Genomic DNA, 19,839 nt, shown 5'->3' on the forward strand with positions numbered 1-19,839 from the left:
GGGGGGGGGGGGATTCCTTAATCGACATCCACGTCATCGGTGCCTGGGGAGCAATTGTTGTTGGGGGTTAACTGCCTTGGTCAAGGGCAGAACGGCAGATTTTTCCACCTTGCTGGCTCGGGGATTTGAACCAGCACCCTTTTTATTTGGAATGAACACAACAACAATGTCATGATGTTTTCATCTTACTGTCAAAGAAAAAGTGTAATGTCGTTACAGCAATTGTCATTGGTTCTTCATTCTTGTAGCCTGAATGTCTTACTGACAGAAGCACCCTTTTGGAAAAAGAAAAGGTGGGACACCTGAAAAGAGGCTGAGATATGGAACTGTCCCGGGTGCAGCCACATGGGGGAAAAATTATTTCAACGATGACACAGAGGTGGGGGTGTTAATTTAATTTGGAATAAGCTTTTATTTGAATATTTACCACTGTCGCAGTACAAGTTCCATTATAAACAAATAGGAGAATGGTTAAATTAGCATTCATTATTTAGAGACCTCCCCGAAGTTTGACTTTGTTGCATTTAGGGGGACTCATGTCTCATTCAGGGGGTCTTCGACCCCCCGTAATTCGCACCCTGTGTGCGTGGCCAAAGAGCTCTATCTTCATGTCATCCAACAAATTTAAACGCCTGAAGTTTGCTATATGGCATTGGCACTCGGATTGGAACCAGTCAGATGACATGAAAATAGAGCTCTTTGGCCACACACACCAATGGTGGGTTTGGTGTCGAAATAAGGATTCATTAGCAGAAAAGAATCACACACCTACTGTAAAATATGGTGGTGGATCTTTGATGTTATGGGGCTATTTTGCTTTCACTGGTCCTGGGGCCCTTGTTAGGGTCAACTGCATCATGAACTTTACACAGTACCAGGACATTTTAGCCAAAAACCTGGTTTCCTCTTGCCTGACGACTCAAACTGATTACTTCCGCTGCTTTATGATCGCAAAACATTTGTGGGCGTGGCTAGGCGTTTGCCCAGCGCAATGTGGTTGGCTAGCCAGGCAAGGTTGCCTCTGTCAGGAGGCTGAAACCTGGCTTCAAGTGGATCTTCCAGCAAAGACAATAACCACAAGCACACATCAAAATCAACAAAGAAATTGTTAATTGACCACAAAATTCAACATTTTGCAATGTCCTTCTCCATCTCCGGAGGGCAGTGCATAAGCGCAGATGAAAGATATCAAGGATCTGGGAAGATTCTGTATAAAATCCCTCCAATCTCATAAAACATTTTAGAACAAGGCTCAGTGCCGTTATCCTGGCAAGGTGAGGTATTGAAAGGTATTGAAAACAGGGGTGCCAATAATGTTTACCCCTGTGTTTGTGATTAAAAAAAATAACAAAATCTCTTTATCTGAGAAATTGTATCAATATAAAATATAATTTGCCCTTCTTTTAGCATACAATATAGCTCAGTATTGGTATTATGTATTTTATACAGTCTTTTTTGCTAATCTTTATCAAGGGTGCCAATAATTTTGGAACTGACTATATATGGGGCTTATGGGACTTGTAGTCCTTCTTGGCATTACCAACACAAAGGTGGCTGGGCTGAAGCCCGCAACTGAATGCCTATAAAATTGTCACTATTAACAATATAACACTTGCACTAAAACAGAATGCCACAGATCAAAATAGCCATTGGTATATTTTATTATATATATTTTTTTACATACACAACATAAATGAAAACAGAAATCAAGTCAGATGAAAATAGTCTTGCATAAACTTGGCGGTGAAAGTCCTGGGACTAATGCCTTGGCCTGGAACGTTGCGTCAAGGCCTAAAATAGGTCCCACATCTTCTGTCAACTCAAAAGTGTAAACCATTCACTTACTTGACTGAGACTGAATGGCCATTAGAGTTTTGAGTGCCCCTGTGGGAATGTACTGCTAGAGCAGGGTTTCCCAAACACGGTCCTGGGGGTACGTAGTTTTTTTTTGCCATAGCACTACACAGCCGATTCAAATAATCAAAGCTTGATGATGAGTTGGTTATTTAAATCAGCTGTGTAGTGCTAGGGCAAAAAACAAGAGGGGGGCCAGGACCGTGTTGTGGAAACCCTGTCGTAGAGCAGCAGCTCTATGTGGCAGCTAGTTTTAACGGCCCTGTACATTGCTGGTAGCTAGCTAAGAAGCGACATGGTCTACGCTACACCACCCCAAGTCCAAAATTCAACCTTGAGGAAAAGATGCAGTATATTTTAGTATTACGCTCTCATCTCATAAAGAAATTACATAGATTGAAGGTCAGGAGATACTATGAGACATCTAACGCCATGGGACTCAAGTAACATTTGTATTATCTCATTGAGATGGCTGACAGACGAGTTCTCCCCGTTTTTTATTTTTATTTTTTTAATTATGCCCATGGCCTTGCCAACATTTATTCTAGAAGTTCCTACGCTTTACATACTTCACTTCTTGAAAACACCTAAATGCAAAAACCATTATGGATTGAAGATGCCTTAGTAAAAGCAATTCAGATACAAATACATACTCTGGGTTGGGGGCACAAACCCAAAATAAACCATCGGACAAGGGACACAATAGAAGGGTCCCATCAGAACGATACAGGAATATACACACCAAACCATAACAAGGCTTCAAACTGACTGGTCGCTATATTTAGCATGAAGTGTCATCTCACACCTACTCATTTGCAGCGGAGCTTTACCAGTAGGATATTTGCTTGAACAGTTTCATTTGCAGTAGATTTTTACATTATAAACGTTTTTTCCCCTTTAAACTTTGCAAACAAAGTTAGCAGTATTATCTCAAACATGAGATCTATTAAATCCAACATTATTTCCTGTGAGAGGAAGTCCCAATCAATTGAGAGAACTGAACAGAAATGCACCCAGATGGGAGGGAATAGAAAAACATGTCCATGAGAAGGAAAAGAAGGGTGTGGTCCGGTGCTGTTTGGGTGCCAATCTGCACTGAAGCTGCCCTCCTCAATTAGACAGTAGATTGTGGTCCAGACAGTCCATTACAAAGCAAGAGGTTTTGTTGTATCCTGAGTGCGTAGTCTCAAAACGCAATAAGGACTGAAGACAGAGTATAATTCTTTGCATCTTGCGAGATAGGATTACAAACCAAATGACATGGTAGAGGTGTTTAGCCCCCTATACCTTTAAGCAGTTTTGATCAAACCAGAAAGACGACGAGCCTTTGAGGCCTCAGTAGAGGTTATTGGTGAGCTGCACTGGCTGATAGGCACACTGTTTTGTGACACTTTGAAGGGGGACGATTCATGAGACTAAAACAATTGTGGCTCGGGCAGAAGTCTCGAAAGGCGATCAGACTTTATGTCTTTCGAAGCAAGAATAACAACTCCACATCCATATGAAAAAATAAGATCTACCCCTCACAGCAGACAAGACCACTGGTTAGAACGTGTCATACGGTTTATTGTAAAAAAATGTTTTATCCTCCTTGATCACCTGAAGTCCATTTTCAGTTTGTGTCATCAGTCTTACTGCCAGGCTAAGGTTTACATAGAACTTGTACCTTAGACTGTGTCAACCTGTGGAACGCACCTCTGACACCATATATGTAAGCCAATGTTAAACATTTAGCGCTTAAAAACGGCCAAACCGACATAAGATCATTCGACAAACCAATCTACAGAAACCCATCGCAGGCGAAAACTCGAAAAGAAAGTTCACACGGCCTTGAAGCAGGTGTCAGGTATTTTTGTTACCATCACAAAACATCTCCTGTGGCTCGTTTGAAAATCCTGGCGGTGGCTTTCAGATGACTGAAAAGGTGACACCATGGAGGTCTAACACAGGTCTGTGCCTGTTCGGTACCGGCCGATTCTGCCAAACGGAGCTGAAGAGGCACCAGTCCACTGCCTTCCAATGAAAAATGCAATGGACAACGTTGCATTGGTTTAATGGGACAGGTCAAATGACAAATCTGGCTTTCTTGCCATTCCTATTGGTCTCTACCAGCATTTTAGCATCAGAGAAGAAAACCATCTCTTGAAAGTTTAACTCACAACATTATAGCTCAATGATAATCATACACATCAAACATTGATTCAGAGAGCATCGTTGTCATGCATAGAAAAAAAAAAACTCTTTCCATGCAGGCTTTAGCATTGAGCCAACAGAAAATTATTTGAAGACACTGCCCACAGACCATAATAAAATTTCTCGCTGTGCATATATATATATATATATACATACACACACATTTGCAGACAAATATATTGGCACCCTTGAACGAATCACTACCTTCTTGTCAAATAAGTTCACACCTATATTTGTTTGATTTACATCTGCACAGACATGTTTTTATCAAAACTGAAATTTAGATTTTAAAGTCAAAATATGGCCTGGGCTACATTATTGGAAATTCTAATAAATTTGGTTGGAGGCAAGTGATGTGTAATTTTTCCTCACTTGTAATAAATTGCAAGTGCCTACAGGGTAAAAGCCACCCAACCAGTTTTGAAATATTAAAGGGAAATACCTAGTCAGTTGTACAACTGAAATGTCTCTCCCGCATTTAACCCAACCCCTCTGAATCAGAGGTGCGGGGGGCTGCCTTAAATCGACATCCACGTCTTCGGCGCCCGGTGAACAGTGGAACTGCCTTGCTCAGGGGCAGAATGACAGATTTTTACCTTGTCAGCTCGGGGATTCAATCCAGCTACCTTTCAGTTACTGGCCTCAAAGCTCTAACCACTAGTACAATCTGTTCCACTGTAAAGTGCAAAGGTGCCAATATATTTGACCGCAACTCTACGTGTTTTGTACTAGGCATTAATGGATTTTTTTTTTGGGTTGAAACAAATGCAATTCATTATGAATTCATAATGTAATTATGACTCGGTTCATAATTGTATTAAGTACTGTTCAGATTAAAGAAAGATCATAAGAGACAATGGGACTTTAGAAGTGGATAGTCTGAGGTGTATGTACCGATGTATGATAGAATAGAAGTTGATGATCTGATTAAGACGATCGATGTGGTTGTACTGACTGAATATTGAGAATGGGCAATCTCAGATTTCACCTCTACTTCCTAATCCAATCAGGCGTGGGAAAACAAAGACAAAAGGCAGAGTCTATAACAAATTGCTTTCAAAACAACTAGTGTCCATTTCTACAAGCCAAACTCCCCCAACACTAGCATTGTTTCCTTACAACAGTTGAAAAATAAAATAAAAAATTAATCGAAGTCCTGCAATGACTGCAGGGGAAGGAAAAAGAACCAATCAAAACAGACATTAGCTATCCCCTGCCTTTGTATCATCAGTGCTTCCTGATATCAAGCCTTTCCCCCTCCAACATCTCACTTGTGCCAAAACCATCCTGCAAAAACAGAAAGGGAGAAACAGAAAAATAGGTAGTGTGGCGCCATCTTGTGGCTAAGGCTGGGAGCTGCCCTGGCTATCTGGGTCCGTGCCTGAGGAGCTGGTGTCCGAGTCCGAGTGGTCATCGTTGTCCTCCGGTGGGCACTTCTCCCGTATGCGCCTCTGGGTGGCACTCAGGCGTGCCAGTAGGCCCTGGTAATCGAAGCGACCCCTCTTCTCCCCAAAAGGGTCCTGGACGTATGTAAGGAGAGAAAGAGTGTGTGGGATATGCATCTCATATTTCAACGTCTCATATTTTCCACTGTGGTGGAGGTTTAAAGCATGTGGGAGCAGTATATACTGTGTCGTTTAAATTTATTTTGTACAAGTGAACAAATAATTTATTTCTACATGTATAGAGATCATTTCTTTATATGTGTAGAGAGAACCGTCTGTAAATAAACCGGGACAAATTACTTTGGCAATGAAGAGTCAGATGAACTTGTGGCATGCATTCATGGATGCCAAGGGAAGCCAGGCTTCCCAAAATAATTGACCAAGAAAAAAATAAATATCTTGTTTGTGTTTCATAAATTTCCTTCAAATCAAATTTTATTTTTGTCACATGCCCCCAAAACAACAGGTGTTGTCGACCTTACCATGAAATGCTTACTTACAAGCCCGAAAATAGAAAATAGAGTTAAGGGGGGAAAAAAGACCAAAAAAAGAAAGTAATACAATAAAATAACAATGAGGCTGTATACAGTGGGCACCCGTACAGAGTCAATGTGCAGCGGTACAGATTAGTCGAGGTAATTTGTACTTGTAGGTAGGGGTAAAGTGACTATGCATAGATAATAAACAGCGAGTAATAGCAGTGTTACTCAGGAAACTAAAAAGATTTGGCATGGGTCCTGAGATCCTCAAAAGGTTCTACAGCTGCAACATCAAGAGCATCCTAACTGGTTGCATCACTGCCTGGTACGGCAATTGCTCGGCCTCTGACCGCAAGGCACTGGATGGTAGTGCGTACGGCCCAGTACATCACTGGGGCTAAGCTGCCTGCCATCCAGGGTCTCTATACCAGGCGGTGTCAGAGGAAGACCCAAAAAATTGTCAAAGACGCCAGCCACAGACTGTTCTCTCTACGCATGGCAAGCGGTAGCGGAGTGCCAAGTCTAGGACAAAAGGCTTCTCAACAGTTTTTACCCCCAAGCCATAAGACTCCTGAACAGGTAATCAAATGGCTACCCAGACTATTTGCATCTAGGTGGGAAAGGGCAGTGTGGAGTGCGATTGAGACATCTGAAAAATTCACAAGAGACTCAATGTACCTCACCAGAGAAAGCATTTGAGCGAGCAAAACAGCACCCCTCTGGCTCTGTATGCTGTCTGGTCCAAAAGAGTATGACATTGTTGCCGCCCATAGCATTGAATGCAAGGGAAGCCAGTGAGCATTTGGCCTCCCTTGAAACAAATAATAAAATAAAAAGTATAAAATAGCCAATCAGCGTTGCGCTAAACTGAGTGAGCTCAACTGTGAATGGTCCTGGCACACCCCCATTTTTTTTTCTTTTTTTTTTTTTTCTAAAAAGACGTGTCAAGGGAAGCCAGTTTGGACTTTGCGTAACTTCTATCAAATCGCATCAAGAGCATACATCACCGACAGAAACAACTTGAATTGTTGCATTTGGTTGTGTTTCTCCGATGGCTCGGTAGCAAAAATCGTCTTTCCTAAATTAGCCATGGATGGAGATAGGGATTTGGACTTGTGGTTTTACTTAATTCTCCTTACTGGCCAATGATTATAACAGCGATTCTGATCCAACCATTAATTAACCATATATTGTTGTGCCCCTGGCCTGAGAGTTCAATAAGTAGAAGGCTAATGTTAACTAGCTAACGTTGCCTACGAAAGGAAGTTAAGCTAGCGAGCAAGCAAGCATTTTAGCCAGGTAGTCTGGGACAACAAAAAATAAAAGCGTGTACTGTATGACAGAGTGATCATCAACCGTTTCATCAATATGAGAGGATGGCATTGGCGGGTGAGTCAAAACTTTTTTTTATTTTTTTTATACTTGCCCATAGACAAAATCAGAACCATGGACAGCCACATCATTTTTAGACGTTATTGTTTTTGGTATCTTTTAGTTGTCACTGTATTAGACTAAGCATGGGTGATTTGATGATGTTGAAATGGTGCTGGAATAGTGGAGGCAGCTCCTGTTTTCTTTGCGACTTGCGGTAACTCTGTGGTTCTAAATCAATAGTTGTTTAGTAGTCCGAAAATGTTGGAAACATTAACTTGCTCGACCATGTTGGAGGTCATGCAACTGTTTGTTACATGCAATATGCTTTGTGGACTTGTTCTCCGGGTTTTGTAATATAACAAAGATGTGGTTAAATTTATTCTGCCACTGTCTTCTTATGATCTCTAGCCTGAGGCCTATATATCACCGTCGCAAGGCATATGAACCAACAGGTTATAAAGCAAACAACGCATTTATCACAACACATAATATGGCTTTATTTCTCCCCCCTCTGGCTTCCCCAGTGATATTACCCACGCACTGCTCCTGCTCGTGGATATCATTATTATGTTTCTGCGTTCATTATGAAGGAAGATGGAGGTAGTTTCGTATTAAAATAAAAGCTTGGTGATTAGTTGATTATTTGAGTCAGCTGCGTAGTGCTAGGGCAAAAATCAAAAACGTGCACCCCTTGGGGTCCCGAGGACCCAGTTTGGGAAACCCTGCTCTAACCCCAGGGAAGGTGCAGTGCATTAGTCACCAGGATGTGTGATGCATTATAACCTGTGTTCTGCTTCTCCAAGGTGCATAAAGAAACGTGTACACACAGAGAGACAGAGAGAATGAGGTCTCTGGCAATACCTGCATGTTCTGTCCCTGTTGGTGTAGTCTCTCTTTGCATACCCCCTCGTAGAAGTCATAGTACTCCAGGAATGATTTCTCCATCACACTCCTGCAACACAGGAACATTCATGAGGTTAATTAACCACCAAAACAACTACAAATTAAAATGACTCGCCATTGAAAGCGGTGTTTGTTCTTTGAACATGTCTCTTGCAATCTAATCTGTTAAGAAGGTTCAACAATATGCCTCATATACAATAAGGAGATTAGACGTGGCCTGTAGCCTTAAATTTGGAGTTCAGGCATATACAGCCCCTTCAGAAAGTATTCACACCTCTTGACTTTTTCCACATTTTGTTGTTACAAAGTGGGATTGAAATGGATTACATTTTCGAGCACGATTTACACAAAATATTAAAATATTAAATGGAAAATAAAACTATTTTTTGATTAGATAAGTATTCAACCCCCTGAGTCAACACGTTAGTCACCTTTGGCAGCGATTATAGCTGTGAGTCTCTGGGTAAGTGTAAGAGCTTGGAAAACCTGGATTGTACAATATTTCCCATGATTCTTTTTTGATTTCTTCAAGCTCTGTCAAGTTAGACAGCCATTTTCAAGTCTTGCCATAGATTTTCTAGACAATTTAAGTCAAAACTGCAACTAGGCCACTCAGGAACACACAATGTCATCTTGGTAAGTAGCATTTTAGGTTATTCTCCTGCAGAAAGGTCTGTTTGTCTCCAGTGTCTGTTGGAAAGCAGAATTAACCAGGTTTTCCCTCTAGGATTTTGCCTGTGTTTAGCTTTATTCCTTTTATCCTAAAAAACTCCCTAGTCCCTGCAGATGACAAGCATACCCATAACATGATGCAGCCACTACCATGCTTGAAAATATGGAGTGGTACTCAGTGATGTGTTAAATTTGCCCCAAACATAATGCTTTGTATGCAGTATTACTTTAGTGCCTTATTGCAAACAAGATGCATGTGTGGGAATATTTTAATTATGTACAGGCTTGCTTCTTTTCATTCCATCATTTAGGTTAGCATTGTGGAGTAACTACAATGTTGTTGATCCAGCCTCAGTATTTTCATATCACAGCCATTTAATGTCAACTGCTTTAAAATCACCATTGGCCTCATGGTGATGAACTCCCTAAGGGGTTTCCTTCCTCTCAGTCAACCGAGCTAGGACGCCTGTATCATTGTAGTGACTGGGTGTATCGATACACCATCCAAAGTGTAATTAATAACTACACCATTCAAAGGCATATTCAATGTCTGCTTTTTTATTTATACACACCTATCAATAGGTGCCCTTCTTTGCGATGCAGTGTAAAAATGGGGTTGGGCGGAACAATGCAAATAGTCCGGGTAGCCATTCGATTAGCTGTTCAGGAGTCTTATGGCTTGGGGGGGGGGGGGGTAGAAGCTGTTAAGGAGCCGTTTGGACCTAAATGTGGCACTCCAGTACAGCTTGTCATGCAGTAGCAGAGAGAAGTCTACGACTAGTGTGGCTGGAGTCTGACAATTTTTAGGGCCTTCTTCTGACACCGCCAGGTATAGAGGTCCTGGACGGCAGGAAGCTTGGCCCCACACTGGGCCATACACACTACCCTCTGCAGTGCCTTGTGGTCAGGTGCCAAGCAGTTGCCATACCAGGCAGTAATGCAACCGGTCAGGATGCTCTCGATGGTGTAGCTGTAGAACATTGAGGATCTGAGGACCCATGCCAAATCTTTTCAGTCTCCTGAGGGGGAATAGGCATTGTGGTGCCCTCTTCACGACTGTCTTGGTGTGTTTGGATCATGATAGTTTGTTGGTGATGTGGACACCAAGGAACTTGAAGCTCTCAACCTGCTCCACTACAGCCCTGTCGATGAGAATGGGGGCGTGCTCTGTTGGGGTGGTATGCAAATTGGAGTGGGTCTAGGGTTTCTGGGATAAGGGTGTTGTGAGCCATGACCAGCCTTTCAAAGTATTTCATGGCTACAGACGTTGAGTGCTACGGGTCGGGAGTCATTTAGGCAGGTTACCTTGGCGTCCCTGGGAACAGGGACTTGAAACATGCTATTACAGACTTGGTCAGGGACAGGTTGAAAATGTCAATGAAAACACATTCCAGTTGATCAGCGCATGCTCAGAGTACAAGTCCTTGTAATCCATCTGGGCCTGCGGCCTTGTGAATGTTGACCTGTTTAAAGGTCTTACATTGGCTACGGAAAGCATGATCACACAGTCGTCGGGAACAGCTGATGCTCTCATGCATGCTTCAGTGTTGCTTGCATCGACGCGAGTATAGAAGTTATTCAGCTCGTCTGGTAGGCTCGTGTCACTGGGCAGCTCGCGGCTGTGCTTCCCTTTGTAGTCAGTAATCGTTTGCAAGCCCTGCCACATCTGACGAGCATCAGAGCCGGTGAAGTACGATTCAATCTTAGTCCTGTATTGCCTGTTTGATGGTTCATCGGAGGGCATAGCAGGATTTCTTATAAGTGTCCAGGTTAGAGGCCCGCTCCTTGAAAGCGGCAGCTCTACCCTTTAGCTCTGTGAGGATGTTGCCTGTAATCCATGGCTTCTGGTTGGGGTATGTATGTACGGTCACTGTGGGGATGACATCATCAATGAACTTATTGATGAAGCCAGTAACTGATGTGGTATACTCTTCAATGCCATCAGAAGAATCCCAGAAAATATTCCAGTCTGTGCTAGCAAAACAGTCCTGTAGCTTAGCATCTGTCATCAATCATGTTAAAACACAAATTCTTACTCCTGAAGTTAATTAGGCTTGCCATAACAAAGGGGTTGAATACTTATTGACTCAAAACATTTCAGCTTTTCATTTGTTATTAATTTCTAAAAACATAATTCCACTTTGACATTAAGGGGTACTGCTGTCTCTTATACACATCTAGATGTGTATAAGAGACAGGTGTGTAGATCGGTGACAAAATGACAATGTAATCCATTTTAAACTCCGGCTGTAACAACAAAATGTGGAAAAAGAGTCAAGGTGTGTGAAAACTTTCTGAAGCCATTGTAGCTGGATCTAGACAATAGATGACGTGGAACATTGACTCATCTCGACATAAGTCGACTTTTGAGTTCTCAAAAGGTATCAAACTTTTATTTTTGGCGTGAACAATCCAAGGCCAACTCACCACAGGGCTTCTGGACAGGGCACCTTCCCATCCAGCATGTCACATACAGCCACGCGCATGGTCTCATGGCGGATGCACTCGTTGTAGTTCTTGCTGTCCCCCGGGTGTCTCTCCTGGCAAAGGGAGTGTCAGAGGGAGCAGGTGTAAGGGGGACAATTCTCAAGAAACAAAAAAGTGATACATTCCACACTGATATGGTCAGTCTGTAGCTGATGACAGAAAAGACACGTTTACACAGACTTCTACAAATGGGGAAGAAATGGCAAACGGACTAAATAGACACATAGAACGGCTGAAGACTTATGTAAGTCAGACAACACAATCAGTCATATTACATCAAAATATCATATGCCAAAAACACAGTAGCTTTGTTGATCAAAATGGCTGCATTTCTTCAGTGAACCACATTCCCCATAAGGCTGTAGGATTTAACTGCATTCTGGGGATTGTGGTTTGGCTTGCCAGCTAAATTAGAGGCCAACTTACCAGTGGGCTATAGGCTTACCTGTTCAAAGCCTGGCTCATTGTGGTAGGGGTTCTCAGTCATCAGAGACTGGATGGAGATCAGAACTGAGGAGATGCTCTGGGCTGGGCTCCACGCTGGCCCTGTCCAAGTCCTACACAACAAACCAGAACAAAGAGGTAAGTTTAAAGCACAAAAGATTCACGTCAAGAGCCCGCGCACTAAGCAAAATATTAAGTGTAAGTTGTATATGAACTGCGGTGCTTCACCCAAAAAAGTACTGTAGACTGAATAGTAGCTCAATTTTATTCTTCGGAGTGCAAGCTTTTGAACTCCCTGTAGGTTCTCGAGACTGACCAACACTACTATAAAAGGAACGAGAGGAAGTACCTCAAAGCTGATTCAAGGAGCCATAGGTCCAAAATAGCATTACGATACATGGGCACGTTATTCCAAGAAAAATAAAAAGGTATTCTATTTTCAATAGAATGATGGCATCACATCCTCTGGCCCAAAGTCACCCACACGTCGACAGTGAGGGGGAGATCTGGACCGAGTCTGGGATGAAGTACTGACATGCAAGAAATTATCTGCGTCTCTACATAGAGAGCTGCCATAAATAAGCATGTTCCGCCAAAGAATGCCCGCTACCTGAATCTACCCCTTACAGTTGTGGTCAGACCAGGTCAGGCATGAATAATACAGACTGACTTGCAACTATTGGGCACCACTGTCTGCTGTTTTTCATGCTCTTGTGTGTAATTAAGTGGAATCATGATATTGATTGCAGGTCTCATCACACAGTGTCCCAAGTATATCATTTGTAAGAGCTGCTATTCTATGGGCCTGGGTTTAATAGGTAGACTTATGAATGCCTTGTCCCATTTCGACCCCTAGTCACCCCATCCCCTAGTTTGAAAGGGAAATGGGCATAGATGTATGGGTTGCTCAGGTGCAGCAGGTTTCCCCTGAGCTGCAGGACCCTGGCTTACCCGAGGATGCTGAGGCATACTTTGCCGTTACGGTAAAAGTTRGGGTTGAAGCGCACAGTGTTTTGGCCGGTGGTGATGAGCTTGACCCGTGGGGGATGGATGGGGTAGTCCGGGGGGCAGCGGAACAGAAAGAGGAAGAAGCCTCCCTCGTAGGGCGTGTCGAAGGGTCCTGTGATGAGGGCATGGATCTGAGGAGGRAAGACTAGAGTCAGGACTAATATATAGGGAGGGTGTCGATGCGTTGAATTTCTCCATAATTCCCATGGTTGCCATAATCCTCATAATAGTTGTGCAGGAGACTAATTCCAAGAGGGCTGTTGTTCCTCTTGCCACAGCAAAAGTTCTTCAAGGCTGTATTTTTTGTTTAGTAAGTCCAATTTCATTTTTCTTTTGACTTAGTACAAACATTGAGTCTGTGGGTTAGAATTTAGAAGACAAACAAGGCTAAATTACCTGATAAATACTTAATTTATTCAGGGCACAATTTACTTATGTTAACTTTCTTTCAAGAAGGATCCCCCCAACAACAACTTGAGCCTGGGATAGGAGTTGTTGGGGGAAGGGGTCTGGCTAGCTCAATGTACAACAGTAAGGTGGTCTGGACAGACCCCGTGGACCTAGATAGTGGAAGTCTGTGAGCTTTACCTTAGTCATGTCGTGAGGGTCAGGAACTACAAACATACCCGGGGGAGGCTCCTTATAGATGGACATTATATCCCTGAGGAAAGAGTAAGAAGAGAAACTTAAGAAAATATGCAAATACACAATGATAGTAGCCTGGTCCCAGATCGGTTTGTGCTCTTGCCAAGATTTATTATTATATATATATTTTTAGCCTTCATTTAACTAGGCAAGTCAGTTAAGAACAAATTCTTATTTTCAATGACGGCCTAGGAACTGCCTTGTTCAGGGGCAGAACGACATATTTTTACCTTGTCAGCTCGGAGATCTGATCTTGCAACCTTTCGGTTACTAGTCCAACGCTCTAACCACTAGGCTACCTGCCGCCCATGATAGAGCAAGCAGACTGGCACTCGGGGCACCTTTTATGCCAACAATGTAATGTTGATAACGCTGTGTTTACACGTTTCATGAGGTCAATATATTAATTACTGAGAGTCACATTATACGCAAATGGATTTACACATGACATCAGTAACTCTGACCAATTAATACAAACTATTGGCTTAACTAGTAGCCTAAGTAAGCATTTTCTTAGGGCATATTTTCCTACAGGATTTACCCATGTTTCACCAAAAAGGCTCAAACTTTTCTGTTTCCATCTATGCGGGCCAGCACCAGTGTCTCACTGTGTCATAGCTCTGATGGACCCGCTCTCACTTGGAACCAAAAGCAGGCCTCGGGAACTTTTCAGCTGTAATTTACATAATTAACACCTCACAAAGAAACTGCTTTGATTATGCAGAGGTTGTTGACTCTGTTCTTCACAAATCCTGTCAGTCCTAACTCTCCAACTCTAAGCGGCATGCTGCCTTCTCCCTAGTTTTCAGCTATTAGCTTCGCCCAAAACGACATATTTTGAACTACAATCCGAACGCGGTTTTAACGTTTAGAAACGTCATTAATCGTCGCTTGCGACAGGGCTTTCGAAACATATCTTTCATCAGCGGGAAAGAATCCTTTAAAAAAACATATACATAGTTATGGGTGCCTCCGTCCAACGAAAGTACACTTCTGCTACACTTCCCGAGTTATGCTTAGACACAGGTGTTCGGAGCATGCTAGATGGCTAATTAAACAATCCCTGTAACATGGAGATATGGACGTGTGGGAACACTAACCCTATGAAGGTGTGTATCCCAAAAAATGTTTTATGTGAAAATGATTTCCCCCTGATATGAAAGGTGCTTCCAAAACCGTACTGCAAGCGACGAGTGTTAATGTTCAGATTGAGTGTCAGGGCCCTTAAACAAAACTCCCCAATACAGAAGACGCCTTTCGTCCAATGACTCATGTGTATGGTCAAGAAATTGAGAGTCACAATCAAGGACTATATGTCTAGGTATGTAAACACAGTAGTGTAACACTGGTGTTTGTAGAAAAGTAGCATTTATATTCACAAAAATACACGTGTGGTGTGGTTCTTTCGTTTTCAGACAGCATGGAAGTTGGAACCACATCCCATATGTTCTAACAGGCAAGCCCACCAGTGTATATCTGCATACTCAAATTATTACCTTTTGATTCGGAGAATGCATTGTTGGGACGTCTTCTCGTTGTCCCAGTCGGTACTTAGTGTTGGGTCCCAGGACGTTGCGTGAATCTGGGACAAGAGGCCCGCTCCGGCCACCCCCAAACCGATACCACCCGGCAGAGCATTGGTGGCCGAGTAGGGGGGTACTGGAATGGCAGAGCCCACTACTGCGCTAAGAACACCTGCACCTCCAAACCCGCTCCCAGTCACCACGGTTGAGGTAGTTGTGGCTCCAAGGGCCATGACGGCTAGGCCAGTCTCAGCAGCCGCTGCTGGGGGTGGTGAGGCCGGGTTAGCTCCACTCGTCGAGTGGCCCGGCAGAGAATTACCCAAACTCGGTAACAGCGGAGCTCCATTTCCCAGACTACCAACACCTAACCCAATTTCACCATTAGCAACCTCTCCTACGCTATCCGCCATTGTAAATTAGCACGTGTTCAGGTTATAGCTAGCTTGCTAGCTACAGTTATTGACAGTTGTCGATACAGTAGTTTATTGTTTTGAGTCCGTCCTCACGCAGTCGGTAAATGAGGAAGAACAAGGCGAGGCGAAGATGAGAAAATGCGCTCCCACGGCATTGTATGCCTTTCTTCTCGCCTCCAAAAGTAGCTAATCGTGTTTAGCTACGTCTTAAGAACCTACAAACTGTCAGTCGAAAAGTTAATGCTATAATATATTACCCGTCACAAATTCTGTTTTACCAGTCACCAACGCAGTTTGCGGTTTCAGCCTGTTTATCGCCTACCTTTTTCTTCGGTTTTCAATAACCACTTCCTCTCCACAGCACAGAATACCTTTACTGCCACCTGGCGGCGATCTTCAGCATTCTAGTTGGACTCCGCGTCCACACCCGATTAGACAACATTCATCCCATTAAAATGTGGAAATCTTAAAATAGCAACATACAACAGTAGGCCTACAATCAGTATTTTACATTTTCTTTAGAACACCATACCTCGACGTGACTTACAACCTAAATGAGTTGGCTGGAATTTAAAATATTTTTAAGTTGACTAGTAACTTGTAGAAGACTGCTTTAGTTTAACTCAGGGTTACAGAACATCCTGGGTGTCCACTTGGATTTAACAGTTAAATTATTCTATTCAGGTCGTCACTTTTTCCATTAATGATTGAAGTTGTACATTACCACCAGTATAGTGAATACACATAGCATTTTTACTTGGGAGCACTAGTGCAGGTCACATAATACCTAAAATGGCTACATTTGTATCGTTGTCTGTGTGTGTAACCTTTTCTTTAACTAGGCAAGTCAGTTAAGAACAAATTCTTATTTACAATGACGGCCTACCCCGACGATGCTGGGTCAATTGTGCGCCACCCTATGGGACTCCCAATCACAGCTGGATGTGATACAGCCTTAAAATCAAACCAGGGACTGTAGTGACGCCTCTTGCACTGAGAAGCCGTGCCTTAGACCACCGTTTCCAGTGTGCTCAGACTGTTGTTAGATGTGTATTTGAGGGGCGCGCACCACAAGCAGTCATTTGTATAATTTTACTTTGTCTGTAAAAAACCATCAGCACAGGCTAGTCTGATTAGGTTTAGTCAGAGACATGTATTTCTTACTATATGATAAACATTAGCACAGTCAAGTCTGATTAGGTTAAATCAGAAACATTTCTTTATATGGCTGGGCTAAGCTACAGAACAGCAGCTGCCATAGAAACAAATGGAGCATTGCTTTATGTCTGTGGTTGCGCCTTTAAATTGCAGAAAACTCTGTAGCCCAAACCGTTCAAAACTAAAGACCTACATTAACTGAGCTAAAAAAAAATACATCTGGCCCATTGGTGAGATGCACTTAAAGGGCTACACACATTAACCATAATGAGTAAGGAACTATCAAAACTGACAATATTTGTAATAAACCCTTCTTAAATCTATAAAGAAACGTTTGTCACAGAAAATCGATAATTGCAGTATGAATCAGATGAGGTCATTACCACTAAAAACATTTACAGGGACATTTAAGTGTGTCACAGAATTTTATAGCCCATCAAATTGTGCCACAGTTAAAAATAAGTTGGGAACTACTGACCTAGCGAATAAAACTACCCTCCCCTCCATATTTATATGGACAGTGAAGCTACAACTTTGAACTTGGTGCTATGCTCCAGCATTCTGGATTTGAGCTCAAATGTTTTATCAGGCAACAGTACATGACATTTTATTTGAGGGTATTTTCATATGTTTTACCGTTTAGAAAATAAAAGGCACTTTATGCATCTAGTACCCCCATTTGAAGGTGTCATTTAGTATTTGAAAAAACTCAATGTATTAAAGTAGTCAAAAGTTTAGTATTTGGTGTCATATTCCTAGCACGCAATGACTACATCAAGCTTGTGACTACAAACTTGGATGCATTTGCAGTTCGCTTTGGATTATGCCAGAAATTAAATGGTAAATAATGCATTAATGTGGATACTACCACGATTACTGATAATCATTTATAACAATGAGTGAGAAAGTTAGGCACACAGATCATACCCCTAAAAACATGCTAACCTCAATCATTCACAATTGATGATCTTTAATCATGGCAGCATCCGCATGAATGTTGATGTGTTCAGAAGCATATTCCATTCTTATTTACAATAAAAAGTGACTCCAAAATGACAATACATTATTTACAATTCATTTCTACTGGGCACATCATAATCCGAAACCACCAAAACAAACTGCGAACACTAGATAAAGCACTTAAGTCTAAACGGTGATATCCTTAAATAAAAAGGTGTCATTCGGATTGTTGCAGCATATGAAACATTTGATCTCAAATCCAAAATATAAAGCTAAATTAAACATTTCAGCTTCACCGTCCAAATAAATGAGGTGAGTGTATAGCCAATTTAAAACGTACTTAATTTCAAGTGCTCAAAGATGTGGTTCATTCTCTAGTGACACTGGCCCACCCATAGTTGTCCAGAAACAACGCACAGACATCAGTGATGAATTCCTATTCTCCCTCCAAAGTGTGCCCATTGGCTCCAACCTCATGAATTCAAAAGCAATTGACAGGTCAGGTGTAAGTACCTATAGTCCGTGGCTACACCAAGGGTGAAGTCCTTTGATTCCTTGCTTCCCCTCATTCTATCCTCTTCCAACTCAAAATGTCTGAGGGATTGCATCGTTGACCACTAGACTGCAGGAAGTTAAACTTGCAAAGAATCTTAGGAAAACTGATAATTTCCCAAATCAGCTTTTGAAGCAAGTCAAAAGTAATTGTGGCACGCAATCCTGTATATCAACATTGTGCAGACAAATTACATTGAATATACACCAAATGTACAAAGCGTGCTTTTTTTTTTTATGACCGACTGACCAGATGAAACCTCGATGTCCTGTTAAATCCACTTCAGTGTAGATAAAAGGTGACAGGTTAAATAGACTAAAGCCTCAAGACTGCCATTGAGGGTAAATGGGCAAGACAAAAGATTAAGTGCCTTTGAACAGGGTATGGTAGGTGCCAGGCGCACCGGTTTGAGTGCGTTTGCAACATTACTGGGTTTTTCCACACTCAGTTTCCCATGTGTATCAAGAATGGTCCACCACCACCCAAAGATCATCCAACCAACTGTGGGAAGCATTGGAGTCAACATGGGCCAAAATCCTTGTGAACACTTGACACCTAGTCGATGCTCTGACGAATTCAGGCCGTCCTGAGGGCAAAACGCATTATGTGTTCCTGTTTTGTACACTGTATAAACTAATACAGGGATGGACAACTTTAATTGGGGCGGGTGCCACAAAAAAAAAAAAAAACTGAACTCATCACGAGGGGCAGCAATGACTCGTGGGTCTGTGACAGCGCAGACAAAAAGTTAATGTTTCCTGAAATTCTACACATTTTGCCATAAGGTGGAGGCAAATGCTTGCAGTTATCAATAAACTCAGCAACAACAAAAAGTCCCTTTAAGGACCCTGTCTTGCAAAGATAATTAAATCCGAACAACTTCAGATCTTCATTGTAAAGGGTTTAAACACCGTTTCCCACGCTTGTTCAAGGAACCATAAACAATTAATGAACATGCACCTGTGGAACAGTCGTTAAGACACCAACAGCTCAGACGGTAGGCAATTAAGGTCACAGTTAGGACAACTTAGGACACTAGAGGCCTTTGACTGAAAAACACAAAAAGAATGATGCCCAAGGTCCCTGCTCATCTGCGTGAACGTGCCTTAGGCATGCAGATGTGGCCATGGCAATAAATTGCAATGTCCGTACTGTGAGACGCCCAAGACAGCGCTACAGGACGGACAGCTGATCATCCTCGCAGTGGCAGACCACGTGTAACACCTGCACAGGATCGGTACAGCCGATCACACCTGCGGGACAGGATGGCAACTGCCCGAGTTACACCAGGAACGGACAATCCCTCCATCAGTGCTCAGACTGTCCGCAATAGGCTGAGAGAGGCTGGACTGAGGGCTTGTAGGCCTGTTGTAAGGCAGGTCCTCAGACATCACCGGCAACAACGTCTCCTATGGGCACAAACCCACCGCTGCTGGACCAGACATGACTGGCAAAAAGTGCTCTTCACTGATGAGTCACAGTTGTCTCACCAGGGGTTAAGGTCAAATTCGCATTTATCGTCGAAGGAATGAGCATTACACCAAGGCCTGTACTCTGGCGCGGGATCGATTTGGAGGTGGCGGGTCCATCGTGGTCTGGGGCAGAGGGTCACAGCATCATCTGACAGCTTGTCATTGCAGGCAATCTCAACGCTGTGCATTACAGGGAAGACATCCTCCTCCCTCATGTGGTTCCCTTCCTGCAGGCTCATCCTGACATGACCCTCCA

General features: G+C 42.7%; 1 protein-coding gene across 1 annotated transcript; it reads right to left on the minus strand.

Moving 5' to 3' along the window:
* Nucleotides 1–1,637: 1,637 nt before the first annotated feature.
* LOC112080684 (ubiquitin-conjugating enzyme E2 Z) lies at nt 1,638–15,793 on the minus strand. Its single transcript, XM_024146532.2, has 7 exons — nt 15,001–15,793; nt 13,448–13,520; nt 12,803–12,990; nt 11,853–11,964; nt 11,348–11,460; nt 8,207–8,297; nt 1,638–5,567 (listed from the first exon to the last, which is right to left on the minus strand). Exons 1-7 carry the CDS (start codon nt 15,435–15,437, stop codon nt 5,391–5,393), a joined length of 1,191 nt encoding a protein of 396 aa, XP_024002300.1. The 5' UTR covers nt 15,438–15,793; the 3' UTR covers nt 1,638–5,390.
* Between the last annotated feature and the right edge of the window lie 4,046 nt (nt 15,794–19,839).

Source organism: Salvelinus sp. IW2-2015, unplaced genomic scaffold (genome assembly GCF_002910315.2).
Source record: "Salvelinus sp. IW2-2015 unplaced genomic scaffold, ASM291031v2 Un_scaffold16431, whole genome shotgun sequence".
Classification (NCBI taxonomy): domain Eukaryota; kingdom Metazoa; phylum Chordata; class Actinopteri; order Salmoniformes; family Salmonidae; genus Salvelinus; species Salvelinus sp. IW2-2015.